Raw genomic sequence first — 20931 nt, forward strand, 5'->3', positions numbered from 1 at the left:
GCGAGAAGCGCAAAAACCCAAAATGGTGACTATGGGTAAAACTCTGGATGAAGGCTGAAAACTATTCTAAAGATGCCGAACCTTTCCGATAACAGTCCTCTCAACCCCTGCCTGATACTTTAAGCTTTAATGTGATTTTCTATTTGATACCCATCTGCAAATAGTATCATTGGCTCAGCACATGACACAGTTCGTTTATTTGTTGGAATACCCTTCGCACCACCCAGACGCACTCTTCCCAGGAGCATAAACCTGTCCAGTAAATCATACGGGTGGGAAAGTGTGAGAGAAAGACGTGGTAATCTTTTGTAAGTAAATTATGGCAAATGGCCCATCTCCTTACTGCATGGTAGGATTTGTAACTGTCAATTTTAAAGGTAATTAAGTTTACAAGTGTGGAATAATGGAGGCGTAAGTGGCAGGTATTTCGGAGGGTCAATTTACCTTTGGAGACTTATTTTGCAACAGACGCACCTTCATGTCCAGGCAGCAGTTACATTTTAAAAAGGTTGTTAGAGAAACCCTGTTGGGTCCTTTCATTTTGTTTTTATTTGATGCATACAATTAAGACAGCAAACCCACAGGTGCTTGCTACCATTAGATGAATTAGCCTTTCTCCTCCAATAACATGCGCACCTGTGGAGCTCACATGAACACACCAGTCCTCATCTTGCTTAAGCCTGAACAGCTGGCTTAAGGTTGTGATCCAAAATGCACTTGCCACTGCAAGTAAACCTATTGAAAGCAGAGGGACTTCCCTGTGAGTAAAGGTGCATAGGATTGCAGTATTAAGATGACCCCGGAAATCAGCGGGATTAAGGTTAGAGCTGTATACACATCTAGGCGTAAATCCAGTTGGTTTATTTGTTGTCATCTGACCTGTATTTTTTTTCACAGTATATATACAATACCGCTGAGTCCTTGAAATAAGGCAACCCACTTCTATCTATCCATGCAGTTTTCAGCCATCTGCTGACCATTTCTGTCTTCAGTAACAATTACTGTATTAGTAGTAGTAGTAGTAGTATGCTTTATTTATGTAACGCTGTAGATTTACACAGTGCTGTACATACAAACAATAAAACAGATAACGTAAACCTGATCATGGCGTACAATCTCAGAAATAATAGCATAATACATAGAAAAATACATAACAATACAACTGTTGTCAAATAACCCTACCACGATTTCACAGAATGATGCACTTATGTGTATTGCACTGAACTATTAAGAATAAAGTCACCAGTACATAATCAAAGCAGCATTACATATATATATATATATGAGAGACTATTTATTCTTAGCCACTTGGTTCCCCAGCATCATGGATAACTGCAATGCATAGTATTAACCCATTTCTATTTTATCACCATTACTTCTACAGAGAGATTTCAAACATTATCCACCGCCGTTACATGTGTCCTCTTGGGTTATTCTCAGCAAAAGAGCTATGCTGAGTGCGAACAGATGATGAGCCAGAAGAGAGAAAGTTACTTCTAATTATAGGTTATTAGTGTGGAACGGATTCGAAAGGCGCTGCCGATGATACGGCACTTGGAACATTTCAGACAGCGGGACCTATGTGACCTTACCTTGATAGTCAAGGAGAGCGGAAATGAACAAGTGGGGAGAGACCTCCTCCAGCACCGAGCAGAAAGCGGACCAGGCGCTGGGGCCTTTGCAAGCCAGTTTCTCTAGAAAACAGGCGGCTTGCTTCTCGCAGCACTCCCGGGACACAATGTCTTTGTACTCCTCCAAGGAAAAGACTCTCTCGTAAACCAGATATGACAGCGCTTTCTGCACATCCAGCTCTCTCACGATCCTCTCCCTCTGGTTGCTTAGGATAATATCAGCAAGCCAGTGGTTCCTAGCAAGGCTGCCTTTTTTTGTCGCTTTCCCACAGTTATAAAACCAAGACCGGGCAGAGCATCCAAACATGTTTGCATTGGAAGCTAAAAATAAATAAAGGAGAAGGAGAAGGAGATATTCCAAGTCTTCGGCAGGAAAGCAAGGGTATATCGCCTGCCTGTAGATAGTGCGATTGGGCCGGAAAAAGAGAAGGCCTAGGTTCAAATTATGAAAAACAGGGAAAGAAAGCGCCACGCACGGCGCTTCCAGCTCCCTAAGAGGATTACTTTCCACTAATTAGCCCTTTACAAGCATTAATAAGCATTTCCACAACCATAAAAAGGGAGATAGCAGAATAGTTGGGCTATGGTTCACTTTTTAATTCTATTCTCAAAAAGACAAAACAAACCCCAAAACAAGTCTTCTTTTGTATAAAGTTACCCTGAAAAAGGCAAGATAGCAAAATAATTATCCATGCCCAACAAGTGTTAAAATAAGAAATAAAGATGCGACTTCGGGTGGATAGCAAGTTTGATTTCTTTTTGGATGGGTGAATTCTTAAATCATCCTACAACTGGATGGTGATTGCTCCTCTATAGTAGTATTGCATACTATTAAGTACAACGTATGTTAGTTGTCATGCATTTGGGAACAGAAAGCCTAGGACTTTGCCGTGTGTGCGTTTGTGTGCATTAAGTGGCATGTAGTAAGGAGAGGATAGTCTAGATTTTTAATCCTAAATCTAAACTGGCATCGATCACATTTAACATTGATTGTGTCTTTCCTGAATTATTGGATCGTTTTTTAAAAAAGGCAAATAGAGTCCTCTTAATGAATTAGGATTAAGAGGAGAGATTCTGGCAGCTTCGACGTAGGTGTGCTGCCAGTAGTAATTATTCACCAAGGATCACACTTGCGTAACCTCCTCGCTTCATGTATTAAATGCCTTCCATTGACAGCAGGGTTGTATTGGTTGTTGTTGTTGCTGCTGCTGTGTTTGGTTTCTTTAAGATGAAGATGAGGAGGATGGCAAATTGTTTTTACTAGTAGTACTGCGTCTGTTGATGTTGTTAACTGCTCTAGCATGGATCGCCACCCTTCCCAGCATTATTGTTTTTTCCAATGATTCATGCTTTCTCACAATGTGTCCAAAGGACAAGTTTATCACACTAGCGATAAACAAGCGGGAAAGCAGGAGCTAAGAGTTAAGTTAAATCTGAATTTAAACAGAACTTGCAAATTTGGAAAGTTTATCACAGTAATTGCTGCTAAAACAAAACAACGTGAAATTTAATACTTGATGTACTTAATCTGTTGCCTCATTTTATCTAATTCCATCTTGTATTAGTATCTATTGTTTTGTATGTATTTTGTAGAATGTACGCCATTGGCAGGTTTCATTTTTATCGCTTTTATTGTCTATATGTATAGCGCTATGTAAATCTACACGGCTATATAAATAAAGTATAATATTAATAATAATAATCTACAGTTCGGTTTGTTCTGAATTTAGAAAAGCTGCTGGTTTCCTCTGCTTTGCGTTCGGATTAACATTGCGTTATTTCACATTAACTGCAACGTTGTGTGATAAACTTTGGCCATTTCCTGGTTATCTTCACGTTATATTGCGTTTAACTCCCGTTTTACCGCAGGATATGGCTAGTGTGATAAATTCTATAGTCTTGTCATCTTGGCTTCCAGGGAGATTTCTGGATTTAACCATTTTAGGACCTATTTTTGGCTGACCATAGGATCCTTAGCACACTTCTCCAGCAATTCATCTCAAACAAAGTGATTTTCTTCCTATCTTAACTGTCCAGCTTTCACATCCATCCCTGGTCATAGAGAATACAGTGGCTTTCTTCCTCATTTTATCCTAACAACTCTGGCAAAGGCAAGAAAGGAAAGGTCACCCGGGTTGCATCTGCACTGCAGGAGTAATCCAGTTTGGCCCCACTTTAACTGCCATGGCTCAACAGACATGGTAGTTTTGTGAGTTATTTAGCCCTCTCTTTCTTGTGCGACACAAAACTACAGTTCCCAGTACAGTATTACATAGCACTGAGCTGGGGCAGTTAAAGTGGTGTCGAACCGGATTATTTCTGCAGTGCGGATGCACCCTCAAAGAACTTTATGGCTGAGTGAGGATTTAACCTTGGAACTCCTTGAGTCAAATCTGAAATCAAAACCTTGACTACTATAAGCAACAAAATAGATTTGTTTTTGGAAGAGTTGATGTAGTAAACTGCAATCTATTTTATGGTATAAAATAGATTTACATTTTAACATTTATTTGTGCATTGCAAATAAATACATACCCGGTGTATTACCTTTATGCAATGCCTAAAGTCTGTTTCATGAGCAAATTATCTGGGATGCTGCCATCTTGTGCTTTTGGGAAGATACGGCAATCTTCTGCATGGACCAAAGTTTGTTGTTGACTTGGTAGAACTTCATCAAACCCTTGAAATAATATTGATGTTAGGATACAGACTGTGAGCACGCAAACTTACTCCACAACATAACCTTTGAGCATTTGCCAGTTGCCTAAAGTGAAGGTTTGGGTGGATGCAAAACACACTGCAGAAATAATCCAGTTTGAGACTGCTTTAACTGCCCTGGCTCAATGCTAGGGAATCCTGGGAGCTGTAGTTTTGTTGGGTATTGAGCCTTTTCTCTCTCTGGCTGCATCTGCACTGCAGAATTTAATGCAGTTTGATGCCGCTTTAACAGCCATGGCTCCATGCTATGAAATTCCAGGACACATAACCTTTTGTGAGATTAAATTTAGACTTCTCTCTCTTTGGCTGCATCTGCACTGCAGAACTTAATGCAGTTTGGCACCATTTTAATTGCTACAGCACCATGCTATGGAATCCTGGGATTTGTAGTTTTGCAGCCCCAGCGTGGGACAAAAACTAAACAAAGCATATATTTGTACATTTGGCCACTTAAGGAAAAGAGAAAAATGGAGAGCCCCTGGTTACATTTTGGAAGAAGTTCACATATCTGTATATAAATAAGCAAAAAAATAGGTGTATAAGCCCCATTGGTCTCCACATGTTTGCTCTCAGGATGAATAAATTTGGAAGCAAAACCACCACAAATAATAACAATAATAATAATAATAATAATGTGTGTGTGTACATTGTGTGCCTTCAAGTCATTTCTGGTTCATGGCAAGTAATTTTTTCTTCTTATACTATTGTACTATTTTTATATTATAATATATAATATAATAATAGTATTATATTATCATATATTAATAGAACTGTGTGTTGCTTTATAACTTATGGCGACCTTAAATGATGGTTTCTTTTTCCCTTGGCAAGGTTTCTTCAGGGAGGGTTTGCAATTACAAATATACAGACATAGAGACACACACACATATATATATATAATTTTTTATTTTTCTATATTATATATATATATATATATATATAGTTTTATATATATAGTTTTTATTTTGTGAGGGAAACATGAGCGCCTCTCTCTCTCTCTCTCTCTGAGGGAGACAAAATGGCGCCGCCTTCCTCCCTCAGAGAGAGAGAGGGAGAGAGAGGTGGGAAGGAAGGAGGCGCCGGAGGGCGGACCGGGGCCGGCCTCCGCCCTCCCTCGGAGGCTAGCAGCGGCCATGGCTGCCGCCGCCTCCGCCGCCTCCTTCTCCGGCATCGCCTCCCGCTTGTCCCGCCAGGAGCACGAGATCCGGCTCCTGTCGGCCGAGATCGGGCGCCTCAAGGAGCCCCCGCTGCCGCCGCCGGAGTCCTTCCCCGCGGAGCTCCAGGCGCTCAGGGCCGAGAACGAGAGGCTCCGCTACCGCCGCCTCCACCTCCGAAGGAGCCTCCAGGCCCAGATCCAGGGAGGAGGAGGAGGAGGAGGAGGCCTCCAGGAGGGAACCAGGGAGAAGGTCGGCGGCCCTGGGCTCCAACACCCGCCTCCCTGCCGCCTTTCTCTCCCACACACCTCTCCCTCCCTCCCTCCATCTAAACTATTGCCTCTCTCTCTCTCATCTCTATCCATCTGTCTGTCTATCTCTCTGTGTCATCTCTCAACTCTCTCATCTATCTATCTATCTATCTATCTATCTATCTATCTATCTATCACATCTCTAATTATCATCTGTCTCTCATCTCTATCCATCTGTCTGTCAGTTCTCCCTCTCTATCATGTTTCCACTCTCTTATCTGTATCCAACCGTCTATAATCTCTCTCTCTCTCTGTCTACTAATCAATACTATCTATCATCTTTCTATCATCTCTCTCTCTCTCTCATCTAGTCATCCATCATCTCTCTCACAATCTCTCTCTCTCTTTAATCTGTCATCTCTCTTTAAATATTATCTCTCTATCATCTCTCTATATCATATCTCTTTAACTGTCATCCCTCTCTATCGTCTCTTTATCATCTCTGTCTTTTATCTCTCATCTCTCTATCCATCTATTTATAATATCTCTATCATTCTCTCATCTTTCTGTTTCATATATTTCTCTCATTTCTCTATCTATCCATCTATCTATAATCTATGTCTATATATTATCAATTTCTCTCATCTCTCTTTAATCTCTCTCTCATCTCTTATCTATTTCTCATCTCTCATCTCTATGTATTATCTCTCTCCCTCTCCATCTATCTATAATCTCTATCATCTACCTGTCATCTCTTTCTCTATTTCTCTATCATCTATCTCTGTCATCATCAATTTATTTATTATCTACATATCTATCAATCATCTATCTCTATCAATCTCTCTATCATTATCTATTTATCTGTTATCCACAGATATCTGTAGTACATGGATCTTGTAGCACCTTTGAGAATAACTATAGCTATAGTTATCTATCAACTCGCTATGAGTATCTATGTATCTCTCTATCATTTATCATTATCTAACCATCTATCTGTCTGCTCTGGGATGCAGTATTTACACAAGAGTTGATCCCATTCACCCATGATTTGGCCTTCAGAGTAAAGGAGGGCTGCAATTCCTTTTAGGACCTGTTTCTCAGGTCTACTACTACTACTACTACTAATAGTAATAATAATAATATTCTTCCAGACTCTGCTACAGAATGAAGGGTCTGGGTGAAGGACTGAGTTGCTGTAATGCATGTGGTATATATTCACTATTTTATTTTTCCTGTTTAGGATTTTCCTGATGCAAACCTCACTGTTCACCAGGCAAAACATAAAAAGGAGAAGAAGAAAGAAACTCAGGCTCTGGATAGTTGTAAGAACGAAGTAAGTGATAGTCTTTTGCGTGTGAAGGGTCAGGAACGACTAAGGGAGCTGGGGATGTTTAGCCTGGAGAAGAGATGGTTAAGAGATGATATGATAGTCCTGTTTAAATACTTGAAGGGATGTCATATTGAGGAGGGAGCAAGCTTGTTTTCTGCTGCTCCAGAGACTAGGACCCGGAGCAATGGATGCAAGCTGCAGGAAAAGAGATTCCACCTCAACATTAGGAGGAACCTCCTGAGAGTAAGGACTGTTCAACAGTGGAACAAACTCCTTTCTCAGAGTAAAGTGGAGTCTCCTTCCTTGGAGGTCTTTGGCCATCTGTCGGGGATGCTTTGATTGAGATTTCCTGCATGGCAGAATGGGGTTGGACTGGAAGGTCCTTGGGGTCTCTTCCAACTCTATGATTCTATGACTTACATAACTCCCTTCTCCATTGCATTAGTTGCAAAGCAGCCAATTTATGAGTGGTTAGCTATCCTCTTCAGTCATTATTATTTTTATTACTATATAATGTAATATTCACATGTATACAATAATGGATGAGGCCTAAAATGCAGTCTAAAAGAGACTGGTGCATGAGAAAAATCTTGACTTGAATGGATGCTACCATGCTTCTGTGCACCTTCAGTTCATTGCAATAGGAAGAGCACATGGGAATCAAATGAACTGCGGCCTGTGAGATATGTTCCTTTGCAATGTTTTGCAGCCCCAGCAGGAGCCAAGCTTCATCCAAGATCGGCTGAAGCTGTATGAAGCCCTGAAGAAGGAACATGATGCCCTCCTGGCATCCAGAGCGTCCTCCCAAAGTAGACCAATCAAAATTACTCTTCCAGATGGGAAAAAGGTTGAAGGGGAATCTTGGAAAACGACTCCACATCAGATAGCGTTAGGAATCAGGTAATTTTAACTGTGAAGAAACCTTAAAACCTAAATGTGTGCAAAACAAGTATTGTACCTTACATGCGTTAGGTTTTCAGCACTTGCCCTGGTCCTGTCCTATTCACAATTCAACTCTTTGCAATTACATTACATTTACAATTACATTACAGTTTTTAAGGCAGGGAGGCACATTTTACAATGGTTTTGTTTGTGTCTTTACACATGGCTGAAAGATTTTTAGCCTATCTTTATTATCTTTAGCCGAGGACTTGCTGACAATGCCGTCATCGCCAAAGTCAATGGGGAGTTATGGGATTTGGACCGACCGATGGAAGGGGATTCTACCCTGGAGCTGCTTGTGTTTGATAGCGAAGAAGCTCAAGCAGTATGTATCACACCACCCTTCACACAACCACTTTGGAAAATAATTTAAAACAAAAGAATCCGTTCCTGAAGGGAAATACATGTGCAGGAACAAAAAAATGCCTGAAAATTACACCGGTGGGTGGCTTTCTGGGACTAGTTGGGTCTTTTGGGCCCACAAAATTGGGATCCAGGGGCCATGTGGTGTCTAGCTTTTACTCTCTACTCTTGAGATAGAGTCTTGCATGGACAATGCTTAAAGGTTTTGTGGTTGCAGACACAACTTATGTCTATGGATACATTTGGTCTTTCATTTTTGTCAATACATGGATTCAAATTGCAAAGAACTTAGCATGGGGGCAGCATGGGAATAATTATACAAAGAATGGGGGGGGGGGTTGAAATAAAAGATTAAATCTGGTGGCCAGTCAGAAATGGGGATCTGAAACAGAGGAAAGAGTAGTTGGGCTGGGATGTGAACTAGTCTTCTCTAAACATGCAACTGTAGTGCAGAAATGATGCAGTTTGACACCGCTTTATCTGCCATGGCTCAATGCTGTGGAGTCCTGAGTCCCAATTTTGCGAAAAGGGCTGGATATAAATAAATATCATCATCATCATCATCATCATCCTGGGATTTGTAGTTTGTTGTGGCACCAGAGCTCTCTTGACAGAGGAAGGCTAAATATTGCACAACACTACAAACCGCAGAATTCCATAGCATTGCAACGTGGCAGTTAAAGTGGTGTCAAACTGCATTATTTCTACAGTGCAGATGCAGCCTTACACCCGACTTTTCATAACTTGGGTATACCTTTATGGGAGACAACCAAACTGCCACAAGAGAGAGTTTTAAGGTTCTGTTTATCAGGGTAGAAAACATGGGATGGAGAAAGAAAACGAAAAATCTACCAATTAAACCAGATGGAGCTTTGAGTTCTGTAGTTTTGTATTAAAGGACAGAAATGTATTTGAATTAGGTTGGATTTAACCAAGTAGGGGACAGCGACTTACTTTAGAGTTGTATTGTAAGGACATCTTTTCCCCATTTTAATATAGGTTTATTGGCATTCTAGTGCTCACATCCTTGGAGAAGCTATGGAAAATTATTATGGTGGATGCTTGTGCTATGGACCTCCCATTGAGAATGGCTTTTATTATGACATGTACATGGACAACAGGTACTGTTCCTACATAACAATAAGAATAATACCTTTTTCTTCCCATCTCAGGTACTTTTATTTCCTAACTGGAAACAAAACATCAAACCAAAACGTCTTTAGTTATAGAATTTCCTATTTAAAAAAGTAACAGAACCTAGTATGTTGTTGAAATTTAAAGCATTTTCCCCCTAAATTGCCATACAGTAGTAGGGAAAATAACTTGATTTCCCACTTGGACTGGAGGTTATCATCTTTATTCTGCTCTGTCCACTGCTTGATTTTTGATGATTGCCCTTTGTTTTGTTTAGAGGTGTATCCAGTACAGAATTTCCAGCTCTGGAGAATATATGTAAAAATATCATAAAGGAGAAACAGCCTTTTGAAAGGCTAGAAATCCACAAGGAGACCCTCCTGGATATGTTTAAAGTGAGTCTCTGTTTTTGCTAAGGCTGGAAATTACCCAGGGCAAACATAGTTCTGAATTTGGTTATCCGAAGATTAGCACCCCTTCTTGTTGTTTGCTTTGTCACAGTATAGAAATGCAGGGAGCTTTGAAAATGCCAGTCTTTTACATGGCCCTGGTTCTCTCATTGTAGAGATACAAGGTGGTCATGGGGCTTCCAGTACTGATGTTCACTTGATAGCATGCTAGCAAGCCATTAGGTTGGAATTGGGGGCCCAAACAGTCAGGCCAAAATAAAGCTGCTTTGAATGCTGTTTAAATGACACACGCATCTTAAGAGGCCAGAAGCTGCGCCAAAGTTGCGCTCCCGTCCTTAGGACTAAGGGCATGGCTTTGGTGTGGCTACCGGCTTCTTAGGATGCATGCAACATTTAAACAGCATACCTCCAAAATGACCCAAAGCAGCTTTATTTTGGCCTGTCTGTTCGGGCCCCAACTTTGTATCACCTGTAGAAATGAAGAGCGAAGACAGAAAGAGAAAGAGAGAGGGTGATGTAGCGAGAGTTCAGTGGGGAGAGGAAGGAGAGTGCAGTTCTACAATGCTGAAAATTTCACTCACATTGGCTCTGGTACCATCTGCAGTCTGCTCCAGATCCCCAATTGACATTCTCCCTAGGGACCGGAAAGTCCTTCAGAGGAAATAGTTCCCCCATCCATGCTGTAAAGTGGTGGATGAGGGATTGTGGAATTTGGAATCCAAAACAATCAGAGAACATATAACTAAACAGAAGGCAATATTATTTCTTTGGCTGCATCCACACTGCAGAAATAATCCAGTGTGACACCACTGTAACTGTCATGGCTCAGTGGCTATGGAATTCAGAGATGTGTAGTTTTGGCACCAAATCTCCCTGACAATGAAGGCTAAATGTCTCACAAAACTAGAAACCCCAGAAAGTGGTGGCAGACTGAATTATTATTTCTGCAGTCCTGGCTGGCTGTTCCCTCATCCTATATCACATACTGCAAGCTCCTATTTATATCCCTGTTGCTACATGTCTACAGCCTCTAGATAAAATGAATTTCCAGAGAGACTGGAACTTGGGGAAAACTCATGCTAGTCGTGAATGAATATATGTAGCTTGAGTTTGTAATTAGTTTCTTCTTGGGATGCCAGCTCAGGAATAGCTGTTCCTATCCGTGTTGCTTGTGTTGAGAGCAGGAGACTGGTTTAGCCTACAGTAACGTTGGCCCCTGTGACCTCGCCACTTATGCATGATGAAGCTGCTTTCCGAAAGATGCTGTGCTTAATATAACTAATACACCGCCAACCCATCTCTTTTGAGCTTCCTCTGCATGTTTCATAACATATCCTTTTGCTGGTAGGAATGTCAGACTTCAGGGCTGTGTCTGAAAGAATTACAGTACTCAAGAAGTTATTTGTTGATGCATCTGAAAGTCTTGGAAGAACTAGGCAAGAATGCTGTTGCGTTTGTTTTAAATAGCTTCAGCAGGAGGGCTGTAGCTCTGAGGTGTAGCACATATTTCCATACAGAAGGTTCTAGGTGCTATCCCAGCATCTCCAGTTAGACAGATCTAAAGTAATGGGCATGGAAAGACTCCTGCTAGAGGCTGGTATAGTGGGTTAAGCGCTGGACTATGAAGACCAGGGTTTGAATCCCTGCTCAGCCATGGAAGCCCCGGGGAAAAGCAAAGAGAAACCCCTTCTGAACAAATCTTGCCAAGGAAACCCAGTGATAGGGTTGCCTTAAGGTTGCAGTTAGTTGGGAATGATTTGAGGGCACATAACAACAAGACAACAATCTGGAGATCTACTAGAGAATTTGGTGACAGAGGGACAGGTGGACGATGGTCTGATTTGGTACAAGACCTTATATTTTTGTACATGTTAAAGCTAAATCCAGTTCTCATGTTGTGTTTTCTTTCCCATCCCTACTTCCCCCCCTCTCTGCGTAGTACAACAAGTTTAAATGTCGAATCCTGAATGAGAAGGTTGACACGCCAACAACAACAGTGTATAGGTAAAAATATGTGTAATTTATCTCACACGTTGAAATTACTTCTACTTCTTTGTCCCAGTTCCATTCAAGCATGGATAATAAAAGTGTGAGGCAGGGATAATAATGATCAGTATGTGAGGACATCTTGTCTAGCATACACAGTTACCAGTTCAGTCCAAGTTAAATCATGGTTAAGGAAGAATAACCTTTATTTGGAATGATGTTTGAGTTGAGAAGACTGTGGTTTGCAGTTAGCTCATCATATCAGAAGTAGAAACCATGGTCAGAAGTGAGTTTGAAGTCTGTAGCTTATATGTATATACAGGGATGATGTCTAACCAGAGAAGCTGTGGTTAGATGTAATGTGACTTTAGGTGTTACTAAACTTGTGGAGATCCATGTTACCTTACAAAGCTCAAAAAGCTATGAGGATGGGAAGTAAAAGCAAACACACACAGCTTTTACCTGTGGTTTACTTGCTTTCCTTTTGAAAATACAAACCTTGGTTTTGTATGATGCCTGAAATTTCACTGTAAGAACAGTATTGAAGATGTTGAGGATAAAACTTACGCATGTGCAACATTAAGTTCTTGAGCCTATTATCTTTTAATTGGCTATTAATCTGAACATAATGGTCGTCAATGTTTTTGTCATAACTCTCAAAACAACTTCTGTCTGATCTATGTCTTCCAACAGATGTGGTCCATTGATTGACTTATGCAGAGGCCCCCATGTGAGGCATACTGGAAAAATTAAGGCCTTAAAGATTTTTAAGGTAAGGGGGCTTTTTAAAATCAATCGTTTTTTAGTCGATAAACTATAATTATATCCTTAAAAGGCTTCAGTATGGAATAAGACCCATTTCAGTGCAGTGGCATGGTTCAGATATAGTGCTAACCTTGAATTTAGTGGTACATGGATGAGCCTCTATGCGTCTAAGTAGACCATGGAGTTCGCATGCTCATTCTTGCTTGATTTTCTTCCTGCATACGTTCAAGGGAATCTATTTTCTGTGACTACTTATTTGTTGTTATTTATGAAAGAAGGATTGTAGTTTGAACCAAACCTCATCAGTTCCTAAAGAAGCAACCTACAACCCCTGAATGTTGTGCTGGTATATTTGGAAAATAAGCTAGAGTTTGTTGTAAACAAACAATGTAAAAAGATGAGGCGATGCCAAGGGTTTTTTGTTTTTGTTTTTGCTTTTATGTTAAAAAATAAGAAAATTGAATCAGTTTTTTAAAACAGGGAAACAAATGACTTTTAAAAATTGCAAGAGTCCTTTCAGATTCACTCAGAGAGGTTAGAGGTGGCCCATAGCAGATCTGTGGTGCTAGAAAATGGCCCCCATATCTTCTCATGCTCTGCAAACCTTAAAGTAAGAAAGGCTACGATTGAGAGTTTCTTCTAACACACATCTAAAAAGTTACCCAAGAACTATCAGACGATTTAACATCTGTAAGGGGAACATCTGTCCTTGAAACAGGGAAGCCACTAATCTGTTTGGGCAGGCAGGATTTCTGGCCTCTTCGTAGCTCCAAGCACTTTTTTGAGATCCTTGCGTGAAGAGAATGGCGCTGCTGCTTGATTTACATTTTATTTTTGAGTTCTGGAATTTGAACTGCCAAGCCGATAGCAGTGTTTGGCTACGGGAAAATACGGCACATTCTCCCTCTGTAACCCTCCTGTCTTATTGGATTGTTATTTTACATCTCTGATTCATAAGCTAAGGTGACAAAAGGCAAACCTTAAAAAGAAGTGGGGTTGAAAGGTGGTAGCGATGAAAACAGGGATGGCCACATGCTTTTCCAGAGCAAGGTTTCTTGTAACATCAGGATGGCTTTAAATATCCCTCGTTGGGTCAAACCAAGAGTTGTTTTGGCAGCAGTCAGCCAGGTGCCTCTGGGAGCTGGTAAACTGGGCACAGCGATCCTAGCCCTTGTTTGTCTCTAAAGCATCCAGTATTGAGAGTATTCAGTGTTCAGAGTAGGCTGTCCCCATACATTGTGATGTGCTTTCACCGAAATGCAGCCCTTAATTTAGTAAGTTTTGGCTGCCCGGTTGTGTGAATGTTTTGAGGAAATTGGCATCCCTGAGTCATAGTTATTCGGATAGCATTTAGTGGTGTTCATTTTGTATTTACAGATTACAAAGGGGAAGATTTCCCAGATCAAATGCAGGGCAATTGTTCTGATTTGAGAAAAAGCAACAGTGAAGATATGTGTGGTATAGAACAGAAGTAGTGGATAGAGTATGGGATGAACATAGGATTATTCTTGCTACATTTGCATAGAGCCTTAGGGTTAGTTTCTTGGTTACTTACTGCAGGCATAGGAATGGAGGTCAGGCAGGTATGAGGTTTCACAGGAGACCTGGGCTTTGAGAAAGTGAGAAAGATGGTATCATGCGGGTATGAGACAGCAAGGAAGAAAGATGAGGATCATTTAAGAAGCAGAAGACCTTGAGATGATGGAAGATGATGTTCAAAGGATAAATACCACATGCAGGTCTTATTCCCAGTTAAGTGAATGTAGGATTGCAGGCTTAGTTTTGTACAGTGATCTCAGACATTTCATGCTGCCATAAAGGGCTCAATCAGATGGGAAGATCTAGCATCCTTTTCTCGCATGCCGGTTATTTTTAACCCATTCTTGGGATCATGTTTTGTACATCAGAACTCATCAACCTATTGGGAAGGAAAGGCTGACATGGAAACACTGCAGAGAATTTATGGAATATCTTTCCCAGACAACAAAATGATGAAAGAGTGGGAGAAGTTCCAGGAGGAAGCGAAAAACCGGGACCACAGAAAAATTGGAAAGGTAGAATTTTGACTTTTAAGTGATGTTGTTAGCATGTAACAACATCACTTATGTAACAACATCATTATGGTTGTTTGTTTGGCTATAGGAACAAGAACTCTTCTTCTTTCACGAATTGAGTCCTGGAAGCTGTTTCTTTCTCCCCAGAGGTGCTTTTCTTTATAATTCACTCATGGAGTTTATCAAAGTGAGTAAATAAATTAAGTATTAATAACTCAATACTGTTACACTACACTTCTTCATCCAGAGAAAAACATATTAGTTAAATTTGAATTAATTCAAATTGTTTGTTTATTCCAATGATTATGGCCTTCAGATACTGCATAAACAAATGGCAGAGTATTTTGTTGGCTGGGGGAACTTATCCATCACTTACTAAAGAGTTAGATGTACATCTTTTCCTTTTTTTTTTTTTAACTTGCAGGAAGAATATCATCGACGTAACTTCACAGAAGTTGTATCTCCAAATGTCTATAATATTAAACTCTGGGAAGCATCTGGTCACTGGCAGCACTACAGCGAAAATATGTTTTCTTTTGAGGCGGAGAAAGAAATGTTTGCCCTTAAGCCGATGAACTGTCCTGGACACTGGTTTGTAATGCTTCCCATTTTTGCTTTCAGTTATTTTGATTAGTTTTAGGGAAAAAAAGCAAGAATCAGATGGGACATGTATCATAAAGTGGAGCTGAATATGGTTGCTTGACCTAACAAAAGTGTTTGACATCTCTTTTAGCTTGATGTTTGCCCACCGCCCGCGTTCCTGGAGGGAGCTGCCTTTAAGGCTTGCTGACTTTGGAGTTCTTCACCGTAATGAACTTTCAGGGACACTAAGTGGTTTGACTCGAGTTCGTCGCTTCCAACAGGATGATGCCCATATCTTTTGCACAATGGAGCAGGTGAGAATCTGTGTTGGGACTTACTGCCACAGATGGATGTTTTAATTATTTTTTAAAAAATGAGAAGCTCGTGGTCAGCTTAATAGTAATACTTCACCCTTATCAGAGTTCTAAGAAGGTAGCATTAAAGGCCTTCCTTTAAATTTGGAATTCCACTGTAATTCTACTGTACATTTGTTTACATTTTAAATTTCAGATTGAAGAGGAGATGAAAGGCTGCCTGGACTTCTTACAGTCTGTGTATGCTGTTTTTGGTTTTAGTTTTCAACTACACCTTTCCACAAGACCAGATAACTTTTTAGGGGAGAAGGAAGTTTGGGACCAAGCAGAGAAGGTGAGACAGAAAGAGATTAAATGCTTCCTTGCTAAGAGGCTAACTATCCTATTCTGGAACTGGATGTAGTCCCAGGTCTCCAGAGGCCCAACTGACTACAGAGCCATAGCACTGGAAGACAAAGCCTTCATAACAATGACACTTATATTACTGATATTTCAACTTTTTTTCTTCTTGTAACGTCTTAGCAACTCCAAAACAGTCTGGATGACTTCGGGGAGCCTTGGAAGCTAAATCCAGGAGATGGAGCATTTTATGGTCCCAAGGTTAGTAAAACTGTTCTGAAATAATGTTCTTGTTGAAGCTATAAATGGTGAAAACTATTCTAATTGTGATCAACGTGCTCCTTTGCAGATTGATATTAAAATCAGAGATGCTATTGGGCGCTATCATCAGTGTGCTACAATCCAGCTTGACTTCCAGCTACCAGTCAGGTTTAATCTTACTTACGTAGGGTAAGTTTGCAAAGGAGGAGGCCAAAGATGGAGGTATTGGGAGACTGGGATTTCCCTCCCCTTTCCTCTCCTGGTATAATACTGAGTGTTAAAGGAAGATAAAACTTTAAGACAATTTTACTCTCCCCAGAGAACTATATTGCTGGGGCAGTCATTATGAATAAATAGGTAAACTGTTAACTCATTTGTTAGGTGCCATTCTTTATATAGCCAAAATGGCACTATCCTGGTACAAAGGGATATCTTAGTGAAGCATAAAGTTTGTAGAAGTAGCCCTCATATCTGATGTGGGGAAAATCCTAAGGGGTTCTCATGAGAGACATACCCAAGTTCAATTTCATGTATAAACTATCCCCCCTTTTGTCTTCCTTTTGCAGGAAAGACAGAGATGACAAGAAAAGGCCAGTTATCATCCATAGAGCTATTTTGGGTTCGGTGGAGCGAATGATTGCTATTCTGGCAGAGAACTATGGTGGAAAATGGTGCGTAGTAGCGATGTACAGTAATTGGAAAGGGTTTTGAGAGCTGCAGAGAGTTGAAGGCTCCCTGTGATTTTGAGCACAAACAGAGTAACTCAATAGGAAAAAGTTTCATAGCGAAACAATAGCTCATCTCTGTATGAAAGCAGAGGTACTATTTCCCCTCCAATTGACAGAGTTGTTTTTGCGCCATTCTCACCACATTCAGTTGAAATATACTTGGCAATCTGGTTCTGTTGGGGAAAATAATTCTGCACATTTGAAACAGACAGCAATAGCAAGTACATTTCTATACCGCTTATCAGTGCACTTAAGCACTCCCTAAGCAGGTTACAAAGTGTAAGCTAATTCCCCCAACTAGGTAGTCATTTTAGTGACCTCCTCGGAATGATGCAAGCCTGAGTCGAGCTTGAGCCCTTTTGCTGGTATTGAACTCGGAACCTTATAGTTTGTGAATGACTGGCTGCAGTACAGGCATTTAATCACTGCGCCACCAGGACAGCTGATGGTATGATCAAGAAACCTATCCTCTCTTGCACAGCATTGTTGGAAGGGAGAATCCTTTTATGTTGTTAAGGCAACAAATGAACAAATACATGTCAGCTGGTGTTTTTGAAAATAAAGACAGACAATAAAGACAAGTTTACTCACTATGGTTCCTATTTTGGCCAGGCCTTTCTGGCTTTCTCCACGGCAGGTCATGGTAGTTCCTGTTGGCCCAACCTGTGAAGAATATGCTCAGCAGGTAAGACCAAAATATCCCCAGAAAGTAGAGAGCAGAGAGAAAAATGATCCCAGTTGAACAATAGGTAAATGTTTTAGGTAGTATTCGGTGGCAATAAGGAACCTTAATACACTGGAACTGCTCTTGTTTTTTAAAAACGTTCACTTGAGTGTTAGGAAAGTTACGTCATGACGTCTCTGTAAAATATTAATGACATTTTGAAAGTTTGATAACTTTAGGGGTCTTTTTGTAGTGCAATATAAGGTTAAATGCAGGTTATAAGGTAAAATCTAGACCAAGAGGTTAAATGTAGGCCATGGAAATCCAATAAAGCTTATGAGGCTATCTATACACAAACTCCATTCTGTATCTTATACACAAGTGAGATGAACCCTTGCTTTGTCTTATTTTTTACTACTAAACTCACCATAATAAAATCCACTAGTTCAGACAGAAATTCTAGAAAGGTCTCATATAGAAATTATTCGTGACACAATACTGTACCACAATTTCTAAAAAAAATGGTTGTGATATATTGTTCCCTAACAACACACAGCCACAGGGAGGCTTCCGAAAGGCACTGAAGCTCATTGTGAAGCTCAGGAGGTTTGAATGGCATTCTCTTTAAATTAAGTGTGCTATTTAGAATATACCTAAGAATTTACTTGGGTTCACAGGCAGTTTCATCACACACACAAATGGCAGTTTCTCAGTGCACAGATTTTCATGGAAGGGGTTTGTTGAACATTGAAAGCCTGAAAGGCAACGGCTTTCAAAGTTGTACTGAATGTATGTTTGTTTGTTTTTCGCACAGAGATAATAGCTTGAAGTGATAATATCAGCCATATTTGCTCTTTTAGGTCTGCAGTGAGTTTTTTGAGGCTGGATTCATGGCTGACGTTGATCTCGACCAGAGTTGCACTTTAAACAAGAAGATAAGAAATGCTCAGCTGGCTCAGTATAATTTCATTTTTGGTATTTGTGACTTATTTTTATTCATCTTAGTTATCTCTCACCATTTCCTAGCATAGTATGCTAGGAGAAGATAGCATCAGTGATTCTTGCATGCATGAATTTATATTTTGATTCACAGGGAAACAGTGAGTTTGCTATTTTGTCCCCACAATAAGTTATAGACCACACAGGCTTCCATGTTTATGCCAATGTAAGTGTGAGCTGCAGGAACTTTTGCATATCGTCATATTAATATGAGAAACACCCTATGGAATGTTCTTTAAAACGTTATAGTTGCTCAGAGGTTGTGGAGGCAACCTGTCATTAGGTGAAGCCTAGTGAAAAGTCTGTGTGAGGAGAGTAGTGCATGAATTGGCAGTGCATAGGGAGTGAATGAAAAAAGGGCAAAGGATGTACACTCATCCCTCCATATTTGCAGCTTTTATATTTGCGGATTTAGTTAATATTTTTTCTCTAGGAATATCTAGGTCCTCCAGTGCAACTCTGTGGTCAACTTTAACTGTAAGTTGCACTGAAGGACCTAGAGATTCCTAGAGAGGATGCTCTACTAGGCCTTTGTAACTCCTCCAGTGCAGTTCTATGGTCAGTGTCTGTTGGACGTTGACCACAGAGTTGCACTGGAGGACCTAGAGATTCCTAGAGAGGTGTCCCCTCAGGGAAAAACATGGTGTTTTTGTTATTTGTGGTTTTTCCGTATTCATTTAGGTCTTGTGACCCTAACCCTAGTGAATACGGAGGGACAAGTGGATTATGAACTGACATACCTGAGTTTCACAGGTCTCTTCTAATTATTCTTGTCACACAATCCTATGTGCCACGCAGATAGAAACTTGCTAAATGCAATGGGACCTAGGTTCAACATATGTAGAATTACCAAAGTCGACTGCATTGTACTTGTGTCTGAAGTTATTTATGAAATTAAATCACATCTACATTCCCTCGCAGTGGTTGGAGAAAAGGAAAAAGCCAACAACGCCGTGAATGTGCGCACGAGGGACAACAAGATCCACGGAGAGGTTTCGGTCCCGTCTGCCATTGCAAAACTGAAGAAGTTGAAAGCTATGCATACATTACGTGCCGAGGAAGAATTCTAGTATTTGCCATCATACGGTCCCATATTATTTCTGTCTGAAAAACATTTATACTTGGAAATAAATCCCACTAAATTCAATAGGGCAGGTTTCTTGTCAAGTGCGGTTGCTATTGTGGGTAAGGGCAAGCAGCCTTGTGCTGTAGTATTTCTTCACATTCGGAAAATTAAACATGCACCTGATGGAGGCTCTGTAAAGAAGGGCCACCATCAGTGGATGCATCTCTTTTTCAAGAAGCAAAAGCATGCAAAATAACATAGCTAATTGGCTTTTGGATACAAAATCTCCTCTTTTATGTGACAAGGAGACCTCAGAAACATTGTTTGTACATGCCTTTGCTGCTACTTACTGCTCAGAAGAGCAAGATACACTTGAAACAGGATATTTGTGATTATGGCTACAAAGTATTTTGAGCCTTTATTATGGTAGACCTCTTAGAATAGAATCATAGAGTTGGAAGAGACCGCAAGGGCCATCCAGTCCAACCCCATTCTGCCATGCAGGAAATCCAAATCAAAGCATCCCCAGCAGATGGCCATCCAGCCTCTGCTTAAAGACCTCCAAGGAGGGAGACTCCACTACACTCCGAGAAAGGAGTGTGTTCCACTGTCGAACAGCCCTTACTCTCAGGAGGTTCCTCCTAATGTTGAGCTGGAATCTCTTTTCCTGCAGCTTGCATCCATTGCTCCGAGTCCTAATCTCTGGAGCAGCAGAAAACAAGCTTGCTCCCTCCTCAATATGGCATCCCTTCAAATATTTAAACAGGGCTATCACATCACCTCTTAACCTTCTCTTCTCCAGGCTGAACATCCCCAGCTCCCTAAATCATTCATCATAGGGCTTCATGGTTTCCAGACCCTTCACCATTTTAGTCGCTCTCCTTGTTCAGGTTGTTATACTCAGTTCATTAAAGATGTTACAGATACTTTGTTATGTTTAAATGTCTTGTCACCAAGTCTGAATACAGAGTGACTCCAAAGTCTGGGAAAGTGACTTGCCCTTTTTCATCAAAGGCCCAAAACACATTGCAGAAATAATCCAGTTCGAGGCCGCTTTAACTGCCCTGGTTCAATGCTAGGGAATTCTGGGAACTGCAGTTTTGTGAGATTTAGCCTTCTCTTTCAGAGATCTCTGGTGCCAGAATAAACTACAATTCCTAGCATTCCCTAGAACTGAGCCAGGGCAGTTAAAGCAGTCTCACACTGGATTATTTCTGCAGTGTGTTTTGGGCCTAAGTCA

At 40.6% G+C, this 20931-nt stretch overlaps 2 protein-coding genes across 3 annotated transcripts in view; one reads left to right on the forward strand and one right to left on the reverse strand.

The window, feature by feature from the left end:
• Positions 1 to 4199, reverse strand: part of TJP1 (tight junction protein 1) — a 249808-nt gene extending 245609 nt beyond the window's left edge. The window contains exon 1 of one of the 2 annotated variants that reach the window (XM_042475437.1): positions 4179 to 4199. Coding sequence is in view for 1 of the 2 variants with exons in the window: in XM_042475452.1 (XP_042331386.1) it covers positions 1593 to 1938 (346 nt within the window). In the remaining variant the exon portion in view is untranslated. Of the gene's footprint in view, positions 1 to 1592; positions 1939 to 4178 lie in introns of those variants that run through there. The other variant, XM_042475452.1, reaches the window with a different exon arrangement.
• A 1242-nt stretch (positions 4200 to 5441) lies between these two features.
• On the forward strand, positions 5442 to 19772 carry LOC121934697 (threonine--tRNA ligase 1, cytoplasmic-like). Its single transcript, XM_042475455.1, has 19 exons — positions 5442 to 5755; positions 6995 to 7087; positions 7794 to 7984; positions 8228 to 8351; positions 9389 to 9510; positions 9801 to 9918; positions 11873 to 11937; positions 12613 to 12691; positions 14592 to 14738; positions 14827 to 14925; positions 15163 to 15329; positions 15472 to 15634; positions 15831 to 15968; positions 16157 to 16234; positions 16323 to 16423; positions 16801 to 16905; positions 17575 to 17647; positions 18487 to 18601; positions 19547 to 19772. The coding sequence occupies exons 1-19, from the start codon at positions 5483 to 5485 to the stop codon at positions 19693 to 19695; spliced, it is 2400 nt and encodes a 799-aa protein (XP_042331389.1). The 5' UTR covers positions 5442 to 5482; the 3' UTR covers positions 19696 to 19772.
• The last annotated feature ends 1159 nt before the right edge of the window (positions 19773 to 20931 follow it).

This window comes from Sceloporus undulatus, chromosome 6, assembly GCF_019175285.1.
Source record: "Sceloporus undulatus isolate JIND9_A2432 ecotype Alabama chromosome 6, SceUnd_v1.1, whole genome shotgun sequence".
In the NCBI taxonomy this organism is placed as follows: Eukaryota; Metazoa; Chordata; class Lepidosauria; order Squamata; family Phrynosomatidae; genus Sceloporus; species Sceloporus undulatus.